Source organism: Daucus carota, chromosome 2 (genome assembly GCF_001625215.2).
Source record: "Daucus carota subsp. sativus chromosome 2, DH1 v3.0, whole genome shotgun sequence".
NCBI lineage: Eukaryota > Viridiplantae > Streptophyta > Magnoliopsida > Apiales > Apiaceae > Daucus > Daucus carota.
The window spans coordinates 32,345,024-32,367,236 of NC_030382.2; the positions used below are offsets into that span (position 1 = coordinate 32,345,024).

At 32.4% G+C, this 22,213-nt stretch overlaps 2 protein-coding genes across 2 annotated transcripts; both read left to right on the forward strand.

The window, feature by feature from the left end:
* Nucleotides 1-1,243: 1,243 nt before the first annotated feature.
* LOC108204069 (zinc finger BED domain-containing protein RICESLEEPER 2-like) lies at nt 1,244-2,900 on the forward strand. Its single transcript, XM_017373358.1, has 3 exons — nt 1,244-1,728; nt 1,911-2,126; nt 2,252-2,900. Exons 1-3 carry the CDS (start codon nt 1,244-1,246, stop codon nt 2,898-2,900), a joined length of 1,350 nt encoding a protein of 449 aa, XP_017228847.1.
* Nucleotides 2,901-13,393: 10,493 nt separating this feature from the next.
* On the forward strand, nt 13,394-15,049 carry LOC135150501 (zinc finger BED domain-containing protein RICESLEEPER 1-like). The gene is made up of 4 exons (XM_064086839.1): nt 13,394-13,592; nt 13,645-13,876; nt 14,060-14,275; nt 14,401-15,049. Exons 1-4 carry the CDS (start codon nt 13,394-13,396, stop codon nt 15,047-15,049), a joined length of 1,296 nt encoding a protein of 431 aa, XP_063942909.1.
* The last annotated feature ends 7,164 nt before the right edge of the window (nt 15,050-22,213 follow it).

The following is a 22,213-nucleotide window of genomic DNA, read 5'->3' on the forward strand; positions in this document are numbered from 1 at the left end:
ACAAATGTGTTAAACACTAGTTATTTCTTGATTAATTCAACTAAGTAAAGAACACAATAATATTTTAGAGATTAATTAAACTAATTATACTAAAGCGGATAAGGATTTTATCAGATAATTAAAAACATCTAGAATTAAGTTTCCCCACAAGCAAGAATCAATGCAATTACGATTCCCTACCCCAAATTAATGAAATATATTACTCAAGAGGAAAGATGCGCCCTATAAAATACCAATAACCTCTTCCGAGTATTAATGGCTTCTCTAAAAATACAATCAAGCCTATTTCCATGGTATCATGCAAATTAGAGACATTAAACACAACATCTTGATTTCCTAACAATCTGTTCTACCTATTGTCATGGAGAATTTCATGTCTTTATTGGATAAATCACAACCATCTAAATCCAACTTCCGATGGTAATTAGATATTGGTTCAAACAATACACATAATCATGCCCGACTTGTAATTGTTAATTAGCACAACTCAATAAGCAAATTAAATAATCTATTTGGGGTTGGGGGAATCATGCATCTATCATAGTTAGGGTTCAACTTAACCCTGGATTATAGATCTACTCACTCATGATTAAACTAACAAAACACAAGATGTAATAAAAACACATAATTAAACTATTATTGAGAATAGAGAAAAAACCTTCAATCTTCAAATCTTGAACAAGAAGAAAAATAAAAGCCTCCTCTCTTCTCTCTCTATCCCCCTATATGTATCTCTCATAAAAACTAATTGATATCTCTAGAATAAAACTATTTAAATGCTTTTCTCCACATTTTTTGGGCTGTTCCAGTTGGGTTTTGGATATTGGACCATCTCTGAATTAAAGAAAATTTTCTATATTGGACCATCTCTGAATTAAAGAAAATTTTCTAAGCTTCGCTTGGGCTGTAAGATCGTCAAAATCTGATGTACAGAACTCCAGATATGGCCCACACAGCGAAATATTAGGTGTGGCCCAATAAATCCGAATTGTGGCCAAATAAATCCGAATTTCCATCCAAATTTAAGTCCAATTAAGCTTATTTCTTCAAATCCTTCCAACTTTAGGAATTCATTGCACTCTACAATAAAAAATTAAAATCTATTAAATACATATCCAAATCAATGCAAAATACAATTAAATATGAGAATAAAATCATCTAAAATATATATATAATATACTCTTATCATGCACACTAGACTTCCAAGCAGGGACTTATATGAGTTATTTTATTGTATTTGTGGATGGAAAATGAAGGAGATTATCAAGATGAACTCAAAACTCCAACTGAAACCTTAGCTTCAAAGTCGAAAAAGCGAAAGCAAATGGAATCTAGAGCTCGAATATGGGATCACTATATTAAATTTGCAAGTGAGGACAGCAAAATGAAAGCAAAGTGCAAGTATTGTGGTAAGGAGTTAAGTGCAAATTCTTCAAGTAATGGTACTAGTAGTTTGCATAATCATTTGAAAACTTGCAATTTATATAGTGTTCAAGGTCATCAATCTGAATTAGTTTTTCAAAATAATAGAGATAGTGGTCTCACAACATTGACTAGTTTTACTTTTGACAAGGATTTGTGTAGAGAGAAGTATATTAAGATGATTGTTATTGATGAATTACCATTTAAGTTTGGGGAGGGTTACGGGTTTAGAGAATTTAAGGCTACCGTGCAACTAATGTTTCAAATCCCATCGAGATGGACCGTTGCACGTGGATCTTATGGAATGTATGCTCTTAGGAGAAATGATTTAAATGTCTGATTACTTCAAAAAAAAACACAACATTTTTGATAACTACGAACACATGGACTTCTAATCAAAGAATTAATTATATGTGTTTAACCGCACATTTTATTGACAAAGATTGGAAGTTGAATAAAAGAATACTAAACTTTTTTCCGATTACTAGTCATAAAGGTAAACCAATTGCATTAGCTATTGAGGAGTGTTTGGTGGAGTGGGTAATTACGAGGGTGTTATCTATCACGGTTGATAATGCTAGTTCTAATGATGTTGTATTGGAGAGATTAAAAGGTAGAATTGGTAATTGGGATTCTAGTGTTTTGGATGGAGAGAATTTACATTTACGGTGTGTTGATCATTTAAATTTAGTTGTTAAAGATGGGTATAGGGTAAGAAATGCCGTTAAATATATAAGACATTCACCCTCTAGAGAGATGGTGTTTATGGAATGTGAAAAATATGAGAGAGTTGAGGTAAAAAGATTTTGGTTCTTGACGTGGATACTAGATGGAATTCAACATATGAGATGTTAGATGTGGCGGAGAAATATGGAAGGGCATTTGATAGGTATGATACACAGGATCCTAGATACAAAAAACATCTCAAGTTGAATAACATCGATGGAAGGCCTACGAGTGATGATTGGAGTACCATGAGAAAGTTTGCATCATTTTTAAAAATATTTTATGTTCTAAGTTTGAAGATTTCAGGGACACAATATGTTACTTCTAGTATTTTCTTGCATGAGATATATGCCATTCATTCTATCTTGAGTGAATGGACATGTGGTAATAATGTTCACATGTGTGCTATTGGAAAGGAAATGTTGGATAAGTTTAATAAATATTGGGGAGGTCCAAGAGGAATGAATAATCTTTTGTTTATTTCAGTTGTACTTGATCCAAGGCACAAGTTACAATTTGTGTTGTATATGTTAAAAGCCATGTATGGAATTGAAGTTTCGGGCTTGATGGGAAAATCATTAGAAGAAGCAATACATAAGATGTTCAATGAATACAAATCAAGGATTGCATCAAATAAAAGAATGAATGAGGGTAGAGAGAAAAGAAGTGAAGATGGTGGAATGATCTCAAGTGATGGTAGTGCATCGGATTTGGAAGAATATTTGGGTGAAAAACCAAAAATATGGTATTAGAGCTATAAGGTTCGACACAAGTTACAAGATCAACTCTGCGTTACCCCTAGTATTCTCTCAATATGATACGAACACGAAGGAATTAATAGGAATTAATTATCCAATAGATGAGTGTCGTGATCCACTCTTAATTCTAAAAAATGGGATCTCGATCGAGTTCCTGGAGCGGCGAAATATATAACAAGATCCTTTAATATCTTAAAATTTTAGATGGATTGGTTCACAACACGCGAGCCTCAGTGTTATTTTATAACCAGAACAAATTTACAACTTCGAACTATGCCCCTCGAATTCTGAAATCTGATTCTACTGGTTTTAATCCAAGTTAACTTGGAACTGTTTACAATAAAACATAATAGTATTGTCTCTAGGACACCAATACAAATAGTAAGAAAATAAAGATGATGAAGAGAAAAAAGGAGGAAGGAAAGAAGGAATCAAGCACAAACGCTTATGTCAGGCACCGAAACAAAGTCATCTGAAATGAGGCAATTGTTAATTAACGACAAAACGAAATCGCCATATACGACAGAAAAAAATCAACTATGGCACTCCCTCGATAGAAACACAATAATTTAAACATATGATTTAAAAAGCCTTTAACACAATTTGTAATATAAAACCTTATGTATCTAGTTATAAACGAATCATAATTTGATCGTCTAAGCTATATTTATCAAGATCTTTATATATTCTTACATGAAATGGCATGAGCTTAGCACAACTATTCGAATTACAGTATTTTCTTACACCAGATAAGCTCTACCTTCACATTCTTACGTGAATCCACACATGTCCCCCCAATCAAACAAATCCTTTTCTACACAACATGATTGTTCCTCAGCCAAAAGAATAGCACATTTGGTCTGGCTTTTTTGGTCAGCAATGCATATTGTATAGTTATATTGTTTGCAGGCATTACCAGTCAGTTTGCGTTCACTTGGATAGAATGTAATAAGAGGAGAATGCAATGAAAAATTATAAGAAAATTTAAAGGAGAATTAAGAATATACGAGACAACTAGGAGTGAGCATGAATGAGTCTAGAACGTCTATGATAAAAATTGTTAGAAAGATAGTGAAGATTCTTTGAAACATGTAGGTTATATTTCTAATTTAAATATTATAGAATGGAATGATGAAAGAAATGAAGTTATAAACGTTTTTTTCAACCTCCCCCAAAATTAAGTACTAATTTCATTATATTCTCTTATCATTTATTCCATCCAAGTTAATGTAGTGTTGAAACATAGTACAAGATCTATTTGGACCTTGCTTTAACACCTTAAGATTATAGAAGGAGTGATTTAATATGGTAATAGAGAGCCCAGGTTCGCCAGAGGTCACAAGTTCAGTTCTACGTTACCTCCAATATTTTCACAATATGATAAAGGAATAAATTGCCCAAAAGAAAGATGGGTATCATGATCCACTATTTCATTCAAAAAAAATGGAATTTCGAGTTAGGGGGAGCGTCGAAATGTATCATAAGATCCATTTTCGACATTTCTCTAGCATCTTAAGATTTTATATAGACTAACACGTAGCCTCGCTGTTATTTTATAACGAGAACAAAATTACAACTCGGAAACTATGCCCTGGCCTCGAATTCTAAAATCTAATCCTACTGGTTTCCAATTGCATAAGATCCATTTGGAACTTCCTCTAACATTTTAAAGTTTTAGATGGACTGTTTATCAGCACCTAGCCTCACTGTTATTTTATGACAAGAACAAAATTACAACCAGAAACTAAGCGCCCAAATTCTGAAATCTAATTCTAATTTTTCTCATAATAGCAGTAGAAAAGTAATCTAAGATAAAGTAGCTAAGGGCATTTGCTGGTCAGAGTCATGTATTAATTAATAAAATGCAGAAACTCTTTGATTAAACATCTCACCCATGAAAAAACTTTCAGATTATTGATTGAAAAAGTAATTGCCAAAATTTCAGAACGTTTGCACCGTCATTCAACATGGTTACCAAAGCTGGATTAACAAATAACATTAGTTTTGAACAGTAACACTTGGTGATCAACAACATCACCAAGTTTCCAAAACTTGATTATAACTAACGTTAGTTGTTTCCCGCAGTTCCCTAGTTCGCTGATCAAGATCTACAAAGAGAACACAAATAAGAATACATCAGCAGAACTTCACACAAATAATTGCAGAATTCAAAGTTTCTGAATAATCTAAATGACATGCATCTTAAATCTTTATAATTTACAAATATACAGATTAAGCTCGAATTTTTCCTGCACATATTTAAGATTGATTTCCAAAAATATGAAGAGAGTTTTGCACTTATGGAACTTTGTGTTTATTTTCCACGAAATATATTCACAAGTAATGAATTCAATCATATAGGTCCATAAGAGTAAAAGAGATCACCATTTTTGTCAAGCTTGTTTACGCCTCTTCCTGACGCATATACCAGTGCCTTCTGCTTCTTCTGTGTCTGAGTCCTCAACCACATTGACAATCTGAAATGTTGTGGTGCTTTGAAGAGTTGGCATATCATTCGAAGGCTCTTCAGGCAGTACTTTCTCCTTCACTACTGGACCTTGTGATGGCGGAGATTGTCGTGAAGGTGCGTCATATTGCTTTCGAGTCTTCTCAGCAACATATTCTCTGCGTCACTTGAGAATGTCAAATAAAGTAGTGCTGGTGGTTTAACATCATCTAGTTTAACTAAATAGGGAATCTATCCAATGTATATATATGATCAAGTTTATGTCTAACTATAGAAGGCAAGATAGATTAGAACATTTGCCAATGAAAATGAGAGAATACCCTAAAAATATTTCATAACAAATAACTTCAACACTGAGCTCATTCAAATTTCTATGAGTTTTCAGATCACCCTAAAAAAATGTTTGTTTTGATAAATGTGTAATATGGCCGCTATGCCAGTGTAAAGCCATCTGACACCAAATTTTGAAAATCAAACATTTTATATTAATTTTTGTTAGAGTACCACACATACAGAACCAGACATCTGTATAATATATCCTAATATATATGAGATCCTAATATATATGAGAGAAAGGAATGAAATGACTAAATATAAATGCAAATAATAGATTTAAGAGGGAAGTTTTGAAAAAAATTAGTGAGAATTGCTATCGTAAGATTTGAAAAAAAATTGTATAGCAGGTAATGAAGCATTCCTTCATATATAAATTGAGAAGGTGTGATCTCTAGTATAAGATGTCAAGAATGAGGACGGAACGAATATAAACAATTGTCCATTACATATAGTTCGAATTTCATTCCAATCCTTTCAAATTCATTCACCCCAATCAAATACAACAATAATTTCCATCCATCAATTTAAGCATACTCGAGCTCTTAATACTACAAGCAGAAGATGAATAAGATGATGTGATAACAATAGAAAGTTCCTCTCAAACTAAAACTTTTGACACTATTTAAAAAATATAACTACGTAACCGAACATCTCCATAATTGTTTCCCTCATTTGAGCGTATTTGAGATCTTATGTTGTGTTTGGATGGGGTGAATGCATTTAGAATAAATGCAATTAAATTTGAACTATGTTAAAGTAAGTTCATAAATTTTATTGATCCCTCCATTTCATTTCTTAAACCATATATTTAGAGAAGACACTATAAAAATTTATGCTCAATTTCCTCCTATACTAAATTTTTTCCTCAATCTCACTATATCAATTTTGCACTCACTAAATTTTTTTCAAATTCCCTTTTACATCTATTATTTTCATTTATTTAATCATTCGAATACTTCTGTTTCATTCTTCCTAACGAAACACAATATTAGTAATATGACATATAGGTAATAGAAAGTTCACCTCAAACTAAAACCAGCTACATCATCTCTTCCTTTCATTTGGCTTTATACCAGCCCCATCCTCTCCAGGTTTTGCGAATTGCCCAGAGTCATTCCTACACACATGTTTTGGTTTCAATTTTTTCTCGTCATATATGTGCATTCTAATTGCTACATTAACTTAATTATAAGATCATGAACCAAGCTGAGCTTGTGCCAAGTCAACACAGATGCACATTGCACTCAAATTTGAAAGAAGAAGCAAGTACTTAAGTTTAATTGGTAACCTGCTTGGTAGATTATTATGACGGTTTCCACCAACTTGCTTCATTTGGTAACCGCTAAAATCGATGAAGATGGAGTTGATCTTTGTGGGCACCACTGTATTTTGGGGGTTATTCTTCTCCATGCTACACAACCCTGCACATCAGGCATATGTCTAAGAAATACCGGATAAATAAATAGTACTCGTCCCAACTGTTTCCTAAAAAATATCAATTTCAAATTTTTATATTACAAAACTTATCAAAAAAGAGTAATCTTTATAATATAACAAAATAATATTATTTATCTCAAATCTTGTCCCCCGTTATTTTATTAAATGACATGGAACTGATTTTAATTAGGTGGTTTATGTGCATATAGGTAATTAGGTGGGTAAGTGGAACTAATCAATCACTGCAAACTAGCATTTGGGAAAAGTACTTGGGAACAATTTTTGGGTACCTAGTAATCTCCATAACTGCACGCACTTACATCCATCATATTTAGTTTATGCAATACATATCAAATGGACTCTTCACTTTACTCATTTTGCATCCACCATATGTAGTTTATGAACTAAATATCATATTGTCTCATCACTATACTCATTTTGCTTACTTTCATCCCTTATTTTACTTATGTTCTTAATTTCCAAGTCCCATCCATATATAAATATTTAGATGAGATGAAGAAAATAGTTGGTCAAAATCATCTCAAATTCATTTATATGGAATCATATATATCTACTATGCTCACACCACATGCTAACACGTAGATAGTGGGTTTAATATAATTAATAACATCACATGTGAAAAGAAGCTAGCTAGAGTTTAACACCATATATTATGATAACCAACATAATTTTGTGATCAAATAAGTGCGAACATAAAGTTAAAATGACCATAGATTTTGAATAAGAAGAGAGGAGAAAACTTCTTCTTTCTTAGGAAGGAATCATTTTAAGTATTTGCCTAAAGATTTTTTTTTTTTCTCGGAGCTATATTTCCCCGCCTAGTTATGGTCATTGAATAAATGAAACTTTGACAAATAACTAATAGATTTCCTTTCTTCCAGTTATTTGTTTTCCCTTTTCTAGTTTATTAATAACAAAGCTTTTTTCCAATGTATAAACTAAAGATTCCAATGACTTTGGCTACTATAAACTCCCCGACCACTATTTTTATTTTTTCGAGACATTTCACTTCGAAATAAGAAATTCGATCTATTTTCAAGCAACAAACTATAATGGGAAAATTCCAATTATGCAATTTATACAATTTTTTATTTCCATTTTTTAGGGCTCTAGGGCTATACGGACTCGAACCGTAGACTTTCTCGGTAAAATGGATCAAACTATTTATTAGGAAAAGAAGTAGAGATCTGCCGCTTACTGCTCACGGAAATTTTTATTCATAATTCTATTTATAAATATAAGACGGTTGTTCGCACTCGTAAGTACTCCTCCGTATCTAAGGCCACTTGAAAACCATGTTCCACACTAGAAAGGGGCTGCGAAGCAACTCTTTCCTTATATCATACCTCTGGTCAAATTTGAATCTAGCCAAAGTGTGGCGAGCATCTTGGTTGACATCTGATCCAACCTAGTAGTAAGCAATATGCCAAAAACAACACATAGCTTCAGCCGCTCTTTTTCGCCCTTTCTTCGCTCTGTCCAGGAGCGCTAGTAGACACGCGGAGGGAGCAGACGGAGATCGATTGATCAATATGAATCACAGGAGTGGATGGTTCATCACCGCCTCCTTGTTCAGGAGGCTCTTTGCACGACAGTTGTAACCACTGCCCCGTTGTCTCCCACATGGACCCCGTAAAATTGAATTTTATTCCAAAAAATGAAATAGGGAATGATTACTGGTTAACAAAAAATATGACCTAACTAGTAATATTGAGGATGTCTTAGGGATTCCGGAAAAGAATATGACCTAACTAGTTATATTGAGGATGTCTTGGGAATTTAGGGAATCCCAATATATAACACTGTTGGAGCAGCATTTTATGTCAATAGGAGCTCATTTAGATAAATTTTTGGACTTGCTCTTAGGTTGAAAGCATAACTCGTAATTTGTTGAAGTAATAATCTATGAGTATGTTCACAATTTTTTAGATATTAGATTATAGAAGGGAGTTGTTTTAGAAAGAAGGTCATATCCGTAAGATTCATTCTTCTTTGATGGATCACGTGTGCCTATCTCTCCAGTAAATTTGTGTTATATACTAAATTATGAAATTACAAGAAATAAATAAATTGTGAGAATACAAGGAATAAGAGGGAACAAAGTTTTGAGATCATAACCAAAGAGTGCTCACATACACACTTTTTCCAAATCTAAGATGTTAAAAGAAAAGTCTATTATGATAATATTTTATATCAACAACATGCATCAACCCAACCCATAAAAAAGTAACTTTAATTCTACTTAGAGCGAATATATTAATCTTGGTTCAAACCTTACTGTACTAAAAAAAATGAGATTTAAAATATTTAGCATTTTAGATTGGAAAGATAACTAGTACATCAAATTAGTAAGACGGGTGACCTTTTTAGAGTACAATCAACTCTTACCATAATCTTTTCAATTAAGTTCGTTTTATATTCATTTACAATATTATTAATCTGATCTGAAACACATCAAATTAGGATAGATGAGTATATCAATCTTAACATCAGAGATATTGCTGATTAAAATGACTTAATTTAATAGAGTATTCAAGCTGATATAAATTGAATGATATGTTAGATCTCAGATGCTCACGGGTCTCATAAGAAAACATGAACCTCACACAAAATTATCAAATATATAAATTCAATGATATACTATTATTAGATGATGAATACCTGTCAATGTATAGCAGTATAGCAGAAGATTAATCTCCTTTCAAGCAATCAATTAAATGCAGCAGCGAAATGAAGAGGCAGAAGCTTGCGATTTTTGTATAAAGTTGAAAGATTGTGGTTGCTAGACACTAATTAGGGTTATCTTTCTTCTTATATCTAGTGATTATTATTATTAGCATCCTAATGGGCCTCCTATACTTCATGTAGACAAAATAGTTAACTAAAAGCCCACCTAACAGCCCACCTAGCTCAAAATATTATAAATAATTCATTAAATATAGTTTCTTTAACCAAACTTAAACTATCCAAGTAAAATATGGTCCCTCGATTAAATAATTCAAAGATCAAATATTTATATTGTGCAAATTCTTAGCTTGAGAAATTTATTGATAAATTATGTTAAGATATATAGTTAAACTAGTTTGTAATCTGATTTTAAAATTTAGGATACAATTAGTATATATTTCTTGTGCTAGTTATTTTTAATTGTCAAAAGGAAAGCATATTAACTTTAAATTAAGATTTTCTTTTATGCCGGACAAATTACTACCTTTTTTCAAAATTATTACCCTATAATTAGTTTGTGGTATATCTCTCAAGAATATACATAAGGATTTTATCAAATGTTTATTCCTATATTGGAAAAACCCTTGCTACAATGATAATGTATAATATTATGAAAAAATTTTGTTACTATAATAACACTTGATATATAATTTGTTGCAAGTAATGTCTAACATGATAATAATTTATTTGTCAGTGTGACTCCTTAAGATCAATTATTTGTGTTTATTTTAAATGCAAAATATACTATATAGTGAAGTCCGTAAAAGGATTTGCAATACACTACTAGTGTATTTTTTCATCACACAAAAATAAAGCTCCACTAATGAATTTTTTGAAGAAGATCATTTCTTGATCATGTCTCAAGATTCAATACTAAAGCTTGGAGTGAATAAATTTTGTGAAGTGAAAAATATTTTACATAAGTTATAGACAAGTAACAGATGCACTACATATGTTCTTTTGGTTGGTGAGTGTATTAATATCTCTAAGTGAGCTTTTCACGACAATGCTAAATTACTTGACGACATATAATATTTTAAATTTTTATGCTTCTAGAGATTTTGATGATGTTATAGAAACGGTCATTTGTTCCTAACTTTAGACCGAATGTCAACCAGTTGTCCAAATCTTTTATTAAGCTTTTTAACTGATTTCCGAGTCTTCAACGGATAACCCTCATTCGTTGGTGGATTATCCATCAACGGATGATCATCATCCGTTGATTCATCAGCTTCTTCTTCAAAGATTTCTCTATCTTTGTTCCAGGCTTTCTTACTCGTTTTTTCTTAGATTTGAGTACTATGCATACGGTCAATGACATTGATGGTGTCCTTTCACTTTGCAATAATTTTTTGCTCCCTTTCCAACGGCTTCTTAAGAATTTGTTCTTTATAAAACACAACCACTATCTCTTTCCTTGATATATTAGTATCCCTTTTGATTTTCTTAAGCTGAAGTTATTCAGAGTCTAGTGTAGCATTTCTCTCAACCAATAAATCATTAGCGCCATTCATTTTAGCAATTTCTTTTGTTAATGATTTAGAGAAACTATAAGATTTTATATTTCATTTGACATGTCATCAATAATTTGCTAGTATTCAATATTAGAAAGTTCAGAAGTGTTAGTGGTTTTTAACTGTCAACTGCTTATAGGTTTGGCTTCTGATTCATCTCTTTAGCCATCAAGGCAATATTCACAAGAAGATCATCACCTAAATCATCTCGATCAGCTGCCCAGACTTTCTCCGTAGTGTTGATTGCTCTTTTCTTTTGCTTTAGGAGCTTAAAGTATTTATTTTTATAATCAATATTTTCAGTTGAGGAGCTTTTCCTTTTATCGATGGGTTCTATGCACTGATTAGAGAATTGACCAAGTAGACCACAGTTGTAACATTTAAATTTTGATCTGTCAACCAAGTTTGATAATTTTGGATGACTACTCCTTCTAAATGGTTTATTGGTTATAAAGTTTCTCTTGATGAACTTGAGCTTTGGAGAATTTTATAACCCAAACACATCTAGTGATCTAGCCTCCGTGTATATATTCTTGAATCGATTCAATTTTATGTCTTTATTCTTGAATCGATTTTTGGCTATTGTTTCTTTGCGTGCCACTGCCAATTGGGAGATTTCATACTTGTGTTATGACTTGTGTGTATTTCAGATTTGTGTGTATTTATGTTACATACTTGTGTATAGTTGTATACACGTTGTTGTATACCTATCAAATAAAAATCCCAACAAATCCTCCTAACAATGTAGCGGGGCAAGTCGGAGTCAATCCCACATAGACAAATGTGTTAAACACTAGTTATTTCTTGATTAATTCAACTAAGCAAAGAACACAATAATATTTTAGAGATTAATTAAACTAATTATACTAAAGCGGATAAGGATTTTATCAGATAATTAAAAACATCTAGAATTAAGTTTCCCCACTAGCAAGAATCAATGCAATTACGATTCCCTACCCCAAATTAATGAAATATATTACTCAAGAGGAAAGATGCGCCCTATAAAATACCAATAACCTCTTCCGAGTATTAATGGCTTCTCTAAAAATACAATCAAGCCTATTTCCATGGTATCATGCAAATTAGAGACATTAAACACAACATCTTGATTTCCTAACAATCCGTTCTACCTATTGTCATGGAGAATTTCATGTCTTTATTGGATAAATCACAACCATCTAAATCCAACTTCCGATGGTAATTAGATATTGGTTCAAACAATACACATAATCATGCCCGACTTGTAATTGTTAATTAGCACAACTCAATAAGCAAATTAAATAATCTATTTGGGGTTGGGGGAATCATGCATCTATCATAGTTAGGGTTCAACTTAACCCTGGATTATAGATCTACTCACTCATGATTAAACTAACAAAACACAAGATGTAATAAAAACACATAATTAAACTATTATTGAGAATAGAGAAAAAACCTTCAATCTTCAAATCTTGAACAAGAAGAAAAATAAAAGCCTCCTCTCTTCTCTCTCTATCCCCCTATATGTATCTCTCATAAAAACTAATTGATATCTCTAGAATAAAACTATTTAAATGCTTTTCTCCACATTTTTTGGGCTGTTCCAGTTGGGTTTTGGATATTGGACCATCTCTGAATTAAAGGAAATTTTCTAAGCTTCGCTTGGGCTGTAAGATCGTCAAAATCTGATGTACAGAACTCCAGATATGGCCCACACAGCGAAATATTAGGTGTGGCCCAATAAATCCGAATTGTGGCCAAATAAATCCGAATTTCCATCCAAATTTAAGTCCAATTAAGCTTATTTCTTCAAATCCTTCCAACTTTAGGAATTCATTGCACTCTACAATAAAAAATTAAAATCTATTAAATACATATCCAAATCAATGCAAAATACAATTAAATATGAGAATAAAATCATCTAAAATATATAAATAATATACTCTTATCATGCACACTAGACTTCCAAGCAGGGACTTATATGAGTTATTTTATTGTATTTGTGGATGGAAAATGAAGGAGATTATCAAGATGAACTCAAAACTCCAACTGAAACCTTAGCTTCAAAGTCGAAAAAGCGAAAGCAAATGGAATCTAGAGCTCGAATATGGGATCACTATATTAAATTTGCAAGTGAGGACAGCAAAATGAAAGCAAAGTGCAAGTATTGTGGTAAGGAGTTAAGTGCAAATTCTTCAAGTAATGGTACTAGTAGTTTGCATAATCATTTGAAAACTTGCAATTTATATTGTTCAAGGTCATCAATCTGAATTAGTTTTTCAAAATAATAGAGATAGTGGTCTCACAACATTGACTAGTTTTACTTTTGACAAGGATTTGTGTAGAGAGAAGTATATTAAGATGATTGTTATTGATGAATTACCATTTAAGTTTGGGGAGGGTTACGGGTTTAGAGAATTTAAGGCTACCGTGCAACTAATGTTTCAAATCCCATCGAGATGGACCGTTGCACGTGGATCTTATGGAATGTATGCTCTTAGGAGAAATGATTTAAATGTCTGATTACTTCAAAAAAAAAACACAACATTTTTGATAACTACGAACACATGGACTTCTAATCAAAGAATTAATTATATGTGTTTAACCGCACATTTTATTGACAAAGATTGGAAGTTGAATAAAAGAATACTAAACTTTTTTCCGATTACTAGTCATAAAGGTAAACCAATTGCATTAGCTATTGAGGAGTGTTTGGTGGAGTGGGTAATTACGAGGGTGTTATCTATCACGGTTGATAATGCTAGTTCTAATGATGTTGTATTGGAGAGACTAAAAGGTAGAATTGGTAATTGGGATTCTAGTGTTTTGGATGGAGAGAATTTACATTTACGGTGTGTTGATCATTTAAATTTAGTTGTTAAAGATGGGTATAGGGTAAGAAATGCCGTTAAATATATAAGACATTCACCCTCTAGAGAGATGGTGTTTATGGAATGTGAAAAATATGAGAGAGTTGAGGTAAAAAGATTTTGGTTCTTGACGTGGATACTAGATGGAATTCAACATATGAGATGTTAGATGTGGCGGAGAAATATGGAAGGGCATTTGATAGGTATGATACACAGGATCCTAGATACAAAAAACATCTCAAGTTGAATAACATCGATGGAAGGCCTACGAGTGATGATTGGAGTACCATGAGAAAGTTTGCATCATTTTTAAAAATATTTTATGTTCTAAGTTTGAAGATTTCAGGGACACAATATGTTACTTCTAGTATTTTCTTGCATGAGATATATGCCATTCATTCTATCTTGAGTGAATGGACATGTGGTAATAATGTTCACATGTGTGCTATTGGAAAGGAAATGTTGGATAAGTTTAATAAATATTGGGGAGGTCCAAGAGGAATGAATAATCTTTTGTTTATTTCAGTTGTACTTGATCCAAGGCACAAGTTACAATTTGTGTTGTATATGTTAAAAGCCATGTATGGAATTGAAGTTTCGGGCTTGATGGGAAAATCATTAGAAGAAGCAATACATAAGATGTTCAATGAATACAAATCAAGGATTGCATCAAATAAAAGAATGAATGAGGGTAGAGAGAAAAGAAGTGAAGATGGTGGAATGATCTCAAGTGATGGTAGTGCATCGGATTTGGAAGAATATTTGGGTGAAAAACCAAAAATATGGTATTAGAGCTATAAGGTTCGACACAAGTTACAAGATCAACTCTGCGTTACCCCTAGTATTCTCTCAATATGATACGAACACGAAGGAATTAATAGGAATTAATTATCCAATAGATGAGTGTCGTGATCCACTCTTAATTCTAAAAAATGGGATCTCGATCGAGTTCCTGGAGCGGCGAAATATATAACAAGATCCTTTAATATCTTAAAATTTTAGATGGATTGGTTCACAACACGCGAGCCTCAGTGTTATTTTATAACCAGAACAAATTTACAACTTCGAACTATGCCCCTCGAATTCTGAAATCTGATTCTACTGGTTTTAATCCAAGTTAACTTGGAACTGTTTACAATAAAACATAATAGTATTGTCTCTAGGACACCAATACAAATAGTAAGAAAATAAAGATGATGAAGAGAAAAAAGGAGGAAGGAAAGAAGGAATCAAGCACAAACGCTTATGTCAGGCACCGAAACAAAGTCATCTGAAATGAGGCAATTGTTAATTAACGACAAAACGAAATCGCCATATACGACAGAAAAAAATCAACTATGGCACTCCCTCGATAGAAACACAATAATTTAAACATATGATTTAAAAAGCCTTTAACACAATTTGTAATATAAAACCTTATGTATCTAGTTATAAACGAATCATAATTTGATCGTCTAAGCTATATTTATCAAGATCTTTATATATTCTTACATGAAATGGCATGAGCTTAGCACAACTATTCGAATTACAGTATTTTCTTACACCAGATAAGCTCTACCTTCACATTCTTACGTGAATCCACACATGTCCCCCCAATCAAACAAATCCTTTTCTACACAACATGATTGTTCCTCAGCCAAAAGAATAGCACATTTGGTCTGGCTTTTTTGGTCAGCAATGCATATTGTATAGTTATATTGTTTGCAGGCATTACCAGTCAGTTTGCGTTCACTTGGATAGAATGAAATAAGAGGAGAATGCAATGAAAAATTATAAGAAAATTTAAAGGAGAATTAAGAATATACGAGACAACTAGGAGTGAGCATGAATGAGTCTAGAACGTCTATGATAAAAATTGTTAGAAAGATAGTGAAGATTCTTTGAAACATGTAGGTTATATTTCTAATTTAAATATTATAGAATGGAATGATGAAAGAAATGAAGTTATAAACGTTTTTTTCAACCTCCCCCAAAATTAAGTACTAATTTCATTATATTCTCTTATCATTTATTCCATCCAAGTTAATGTAGTGTTGAAACATAGTACAAGATCTATTTGGACCTTGCTTTAACACCTTAAGATTATAGGAGTGATTTAATATGGTAATAGAGAGCCCAGGTTCGCCAGAGGTCACAAGTTCAGTTCTACGTTACCTCCAATATTTTCGCAATATGATAAAGGAATAAATTGCCCAAAAGAAAGATGGGTATCATGATCCACTATTTCATTAAAAAAAATGGAATTTCGAGTTAGGGGGAGCGTCGAAATGTATCATAAGATCCATTTTCGACATTTCTCTAGCATCTTAAGATTTTATATAGACTAACACGTAGCCTCGCTGTTATTTTATAACGAGAACAAAATTACAACTCGGAAACTATGCCCTGGCCTCGAATTCTAAAATCTAATCCTACTGGTTTCCAATTGCATAAGATCCATTTGGAACTTCCTCTAACATTTTAAAGTTTTAGATGGACTGTTTATCAGCACCTAGCCTCACTGTTATTTTATGACAAGAACAAAATTACAACCAGAAACTAAGCGCCCAAATTCTGAAATCTAATTCTAATTTTTCTCATAATAGCAGTAGAAAAGTAATCTAAGATAAAGTAGCTAAGGGCATTTGCTGGTCAGAGTCATGTATTAATTAATAAAATGCAGAAACTCTTTGATTAAACATCTCACCCATGAAAAAACTTTCAGATTATTGATTGAAAAAGTAATTGCCAAAATTTCAGAACGTTTGCACCGTCATTCAACATGGTTACAAAAGCTGGATTAACAAATAACATTAGTTTTGCACAGTAACACTTGGTGATCAACAACATCACCAAGTTTCCAAAACTTGATTATAACTAACGTTAGTTGTTTCCCGCAGTTCCCTAGTTCGCTGATCAAGATCTACAAAGAGAACACAAATAAGAATACATCAGCAGAACTTCACACAAATAATTGCAGAATTCAAAGTTTCTGAATAATCTAAATGACATGCATCTTAAATCTTTATAATTTACAAATATACAGATTAAGCTCGAATTTTTCCTGCACATATTTAAGATTGATTTCCAAAAATATGAAGAGAGTTTTGCACTTATGGAACTTTGTGTTTATTTTCCACGAAATATATTCACAAGTAATGAATTCAATCATATAGGTCCATAAGAGTAAAAGAGATCACCATTTTTGTCAAGCTTGTTTACGCCTCTTCCTGACGCATATACCAGTGCCTTCTGCTTCTTCTGTGTCTGAGTCCTCAACCACATTGACAATCTGAAATGTTGTGGTGCTTTGAAGAGTTGGCATATCATTCGAAGGCTCTTCAGGCAGTACTTTCTCCTTCACTACTGGACCTTGTGATGGCGGAGATTGTCGTGAAGGTGCGTCATATTGCTTTCGAGTCTTCTCAGCAACATATTCTCTGCGTCACTTGAGAATGTCAAATAAAGTAGTGCTGGTGGTTTAACATCATCTAGTTTAACTAAATAGGGAATCTATCCAATGTATATATATGATCAAGTTTATGTCTAACTATAGAAGGCAAGATAGATTAGAACATTTGCCAATGAAAAAGAGAGAATACCCTAAAAATATTTCATAACAAATAACTTCAACACTGAGCTCATTCAAATTTCTATGAGTTTTCAGACCACCCTAAAAAAATGTTTGTTTTGATAAATGTGTAATATGGCCGCTATGCCAGTGTAAAGCCATCTGACACCAAATTTTGAAAATCAAACATTTTATATTAATTTTTGTTAGAGTACCACACATACAGAACCAGACATCTGTATAATATATCCTAATATTTATGAGATCCTAATATATATGAGAGAAAGGAATGAAATGACTAAATATAAATGCAAATAATAGATTTAAGAGGGAAGTTTTGAAAAAAATTAGTGAGAATTGCTATCGTAAGATTTGAAAAAAAATTGTATAGCAGGTAATGAAGCATTCCTTCATATATAAATTGAGAAGGTGTGATCTCTAGTATAAGATGTCAAGAATGAGGACGGAACGAATATAAACAATTGTCCATTACATATAGTTCGAATTTCATTCCAATCCTTTCAAATTCATTCACCCCAATCAAATACAACAATAATTTCCATCCATCAATTTAAGCATACTCGAGCTCTTAATACTACAAGCAGAAGATGAATAAGATGATGTGATAACAATAGAAAGTTCCTCTCAAACTAAAACTTTTGACACTATTTAAAAGATATAACTACGTAACCGAACATCTCCATAATTGTTTCCCTCATTTGAGCGTATTTGAGATCTTATGTTGTGTTTGGATGGGGTGAATGCATTTAGAATAAATGCAATTAAATTTGAACTATGTTAAAGTAAGTTCATAAATTTTATTGATCCCTCCATTTCATTTCTTAAACCATATATTTAGAGAAGACACTATAAAAATTTATGCTCAATTTCCTCCTATACTAAATTTTTTCCTCAATCTCACTATATCAATTTTGCACTCACTAAATTTTTTTCAAATTCCCTTTTACATCTATTATTTTCATTTATTTAATCATTCGAATACATTCTGTTTCATTCTTCCTAACGAAACACAATATTAGTAATATGACATATAGGTAATAGAAAGTTCACCTCAAACTAAAACCAGCTACATCATCTCTTCCTTTTGGCGTTTTACCAGAACTATGCTCCACAGAATTTTCATTTGGCTTTATACCAGCCCCATCCTCTCCAGGTTTTGCGAATTGCCCAGAGTCATTCCTACACACATGTTTTGTTTTCAATTTTTTCTCGTCATATATGTGCATTCTAATTGCTACATTAACTAAATTATAAGATCATGAACCAAGCTGAGCTTGGCCAAGTCAACACAGATGCACATTGCACTCAAATTTGAAAGAAGAAGCAAGTACTTAAGTTTAATTGGTAACCTGCTTGGTAGATTATTATGACGGTTTCCACCAACTTGCTTCATTTGGTAACCGCTAAAATCGATGAAGATGGAGTTGATCTTTGTGGGCACCACTGTATTTTGGGGGTTATTCTTCTCCATGCTACACAACCCTGCACATCAGGCATATGTCTAAGAAATACTGGATAAATAAATAGTACTCGTCCCAACTGTTTCCTAAAAAATATCAATTTCAAATTTTTATATTACAAAACTTATCAAAAAAGAGTAATCTTTATAATATAACAAAATAATATTATTTATCTCAAATCTTGTCCCCCGTTATTTTATTAAATGACATGGAACTGATTTTAATTAGGTGGTTTATGTGCATATAGGTAATTAGGTGGGTAAGTGGAACTAATCAATCACTGCAAACTAGCATTTGGGAAAAGTACTTGGGAACAATTTTTGGGTACCTAGTAATCTCCATAACTGCACGCACTTACATCCATCATATTTAGTTTATGCAATACATATCAAATGGACTCTTCACTTTACTCATTTTGCATCCACCATATGTAGTTTATGAACTAAATATCATATTGTCTCATCACTATACTCATTTTGCTTACTTTCATCCCTTATTTTACTTATGTTCTTAATTTCCAAGTCCCATCCATATATAAATAGTTAGATGAGATGAAGAAAATAGTTGGTCAAAATCATCTCAAATTCATTTATATGGAATCATATATATCTACTATGCTCACACCACATGCTAACACGTAGATAGTGGATTTAATATAATTAATAACATCACATGTGAAAAGAAGCTAGCTAGAGTTTAACACCATATATTATGATAACCAACATAATTTGGTGATCAAATAAGTGCGAACATAAAGTTAAAATGACCATAGATTTTGAATAAGAAGAGAGGAGAAAACTTCTTCTTTCTTAGGAAGGAATCATTTTAAGTATTTGCCTAAAGATTTTTTTTTTCTCGGAGCTATATTTCCCCGCCTAGTTATGGTCATTGAATAAATGAAACTTTGACAAATAACTAATAGATTTCCTTTCTTCAGTCATTTGTTTTCCCTTTTCTAGTTTATTAATAACAAAGCTTTTTTCCAATGTATAAACTAAAGATTCCAATGACTTTGGCTACTATAAACTCCCCGGCCACTATTTTTATTTTTTCGAGACATTTCACTTCGAAATAAGAAATTCGATCTATTTTCAAGCAACAAACTATAATGGGAAAATTCCAATTATGCAATTTATACAATTTTTTATTTCCATTTTTTAGGGCTCTAGGGCTATACGGACTCGAACCGTAGACTTTCTCGGTAAAATGGATCAAACTATTTATTAGGAAAAGAAGTAGAGATCTGCTGCTTACTGCTTACGGAAATTTTTATTCATAATTCTATTTATAAATATAAGACGGTTGTTTGCACTCGTAAGTACTCCTCCGTATCTAAGGCCACTTGAAAACCATGTTCCACACTAGAAAGGGGTTGCGAAGCAACTCTTTCCTTATATCGTACCTCTGGTCAAATTTGAATCTAGCCAAAGTGTGGCGAGCATCTTGGTTGACATCCGATCCAACCTAGTAGTAAGCAATATGCCAAAAACAACACATAGCTTCAGCCGCTCTTTTTCGCCCTTTCTTCGCTCTGTACAGGAGCGCTAGTAGACACGCGGAGGGAGCAGACGGAGATCGATTGATAAATATGAATCACGGGAGTGGATGGTTCATCGCCGCCTCCTTGTTCAGGAGGCTCTTTGCACGACAGTTGTAACCACTGCCCCGTTGTCTCCCACATGGACCCCGTAAAATTGAATTTTATTCCAAAAAATGAAATAGGGAATGATTACTGGTTAACAAAAAATATGACCTAACTAGTAATATTGAGGATGTCTTAGGGATTCCGGAAAAGAATATGACCTAACTAGTTATATTGAGGATGTCTTGGGAATTTAGGGAATCCCAATATATAACACTGTTGGAGCAGCATTTTATGTCAATAGGAGCTCATTTAGATAAATTTTTGGACTTGCTCTTAGGTTGAAAGCATAACTCGTAATTTGTTGAAGTAATAATCTATGAGTATGTTCACAGTTTTTTAGATATTAGATTATAGAAGGGAGTTGTTTTAGAAAGAAGGTCATATCCCTAAGATTCATTCTTCTTTGATGGATCACGTGTGCCTATCTCTCTAGTAAATTTGTGTTATATACTAAATTATGAAATTACAAGAAATAAATAAATTGTGAGAATACAAGGAATAAGAGGGAACAAAGTTTTGAGATCATAACCAAAGAGTGCTCACATACACACTTTTTCCAAATCTAAGATGTTAAAAGAAAAGTCTATTATGATAATATTTTATATCAACAACATGCATCAACCCAACCCATAAAAAAGTAACTTTAATTCTACTTAGAGCGAATATATTAATCTTGGTTCAAACCTTACTGTACTAAAAAAAATGAGATTTAAAATATTTAGCATTTTAGATTGGAAAGATAACTAGTACATCAAATTAGTAAGACGGGTGACCTTTTTAGAGTACAATCAACTCTTACCATAATCTTTTCAATTAAGTTCGTTTTATATTCATTTACAATATTATTAATCTGATCTGAAACACATCAAATTAGGATAGATGAGTATATCAATCTTAACATCAGAGATATTGCTGATTAAAATGACTTAATTTAATAGAGTATTCAAGCTGATATAAATTGAATGATATGTTAGATCTCAGATGCTCACGGGTCTCATAAGAAAACATGAACCTCACACAAAATTATCAAATATATAAATTCAATGATATACTATTATTAGATGATGAATACCTGTCAATGTATAGCAGTATAGCAGAAGATTAATCTCCTTTCAAGCAATCAATTAAATGCAGCAGCGAAATGAAGAGGCGGAAGCTTGCGATTTTTGTATAAAGTTGAAAGATTGTGGTTGCTAGACACTAATTAGGGTTATCTTTCTTCTTATATCTAGTGATTATTATTATTAGCATCCTAATGGGCCTCCTATACTTCATGTAGA

Bases quoted from the DNA above. Each gene is read 5' to 3' on its own strand.
- LOC108204069 (XM_017373358.1), top strand. From the start codon at position 1,244: ATGGAAAATGAAGGAGATTATCAAGATGAACTCAAAACTCCAACTGAA. The intron at 1,729-1,910 runs GTATGCTCTTAG...TCCGATTACTAG, and splicing joins GCACGTGGATCTTATGGAAT to TCATAAAGGTAAACCAATTG. The intron at 2,127-2,251 runs GTATAGGGTAAG...CGTGGATACTAG, and splicing joins AATTTAGTTGTTAAAGATGG to ATGGAATTCAACATATGAGA.
- LOC135150501 (XM_064086839.1), top strand. From the start codon at position 13,394: ATGGAAAATGAAGGAGATTATCAAGATGAACTCAAAACTCCAACTGAA. The intron at 13,593-13,644 runs GTACTAGTAGTT...ATATTGTTCAAG, and splicing joins TGCAAATTCTTCAAGTAATG to GTCATCAATCTGAATTAGTT. The intron at 14,276-14,400 runs GTATAGGGTAAG...CGTGGATACTAG, and splicing joins AATTTAGTTGTTAAAGATGG to ATGGAATTCAACATATGAGA.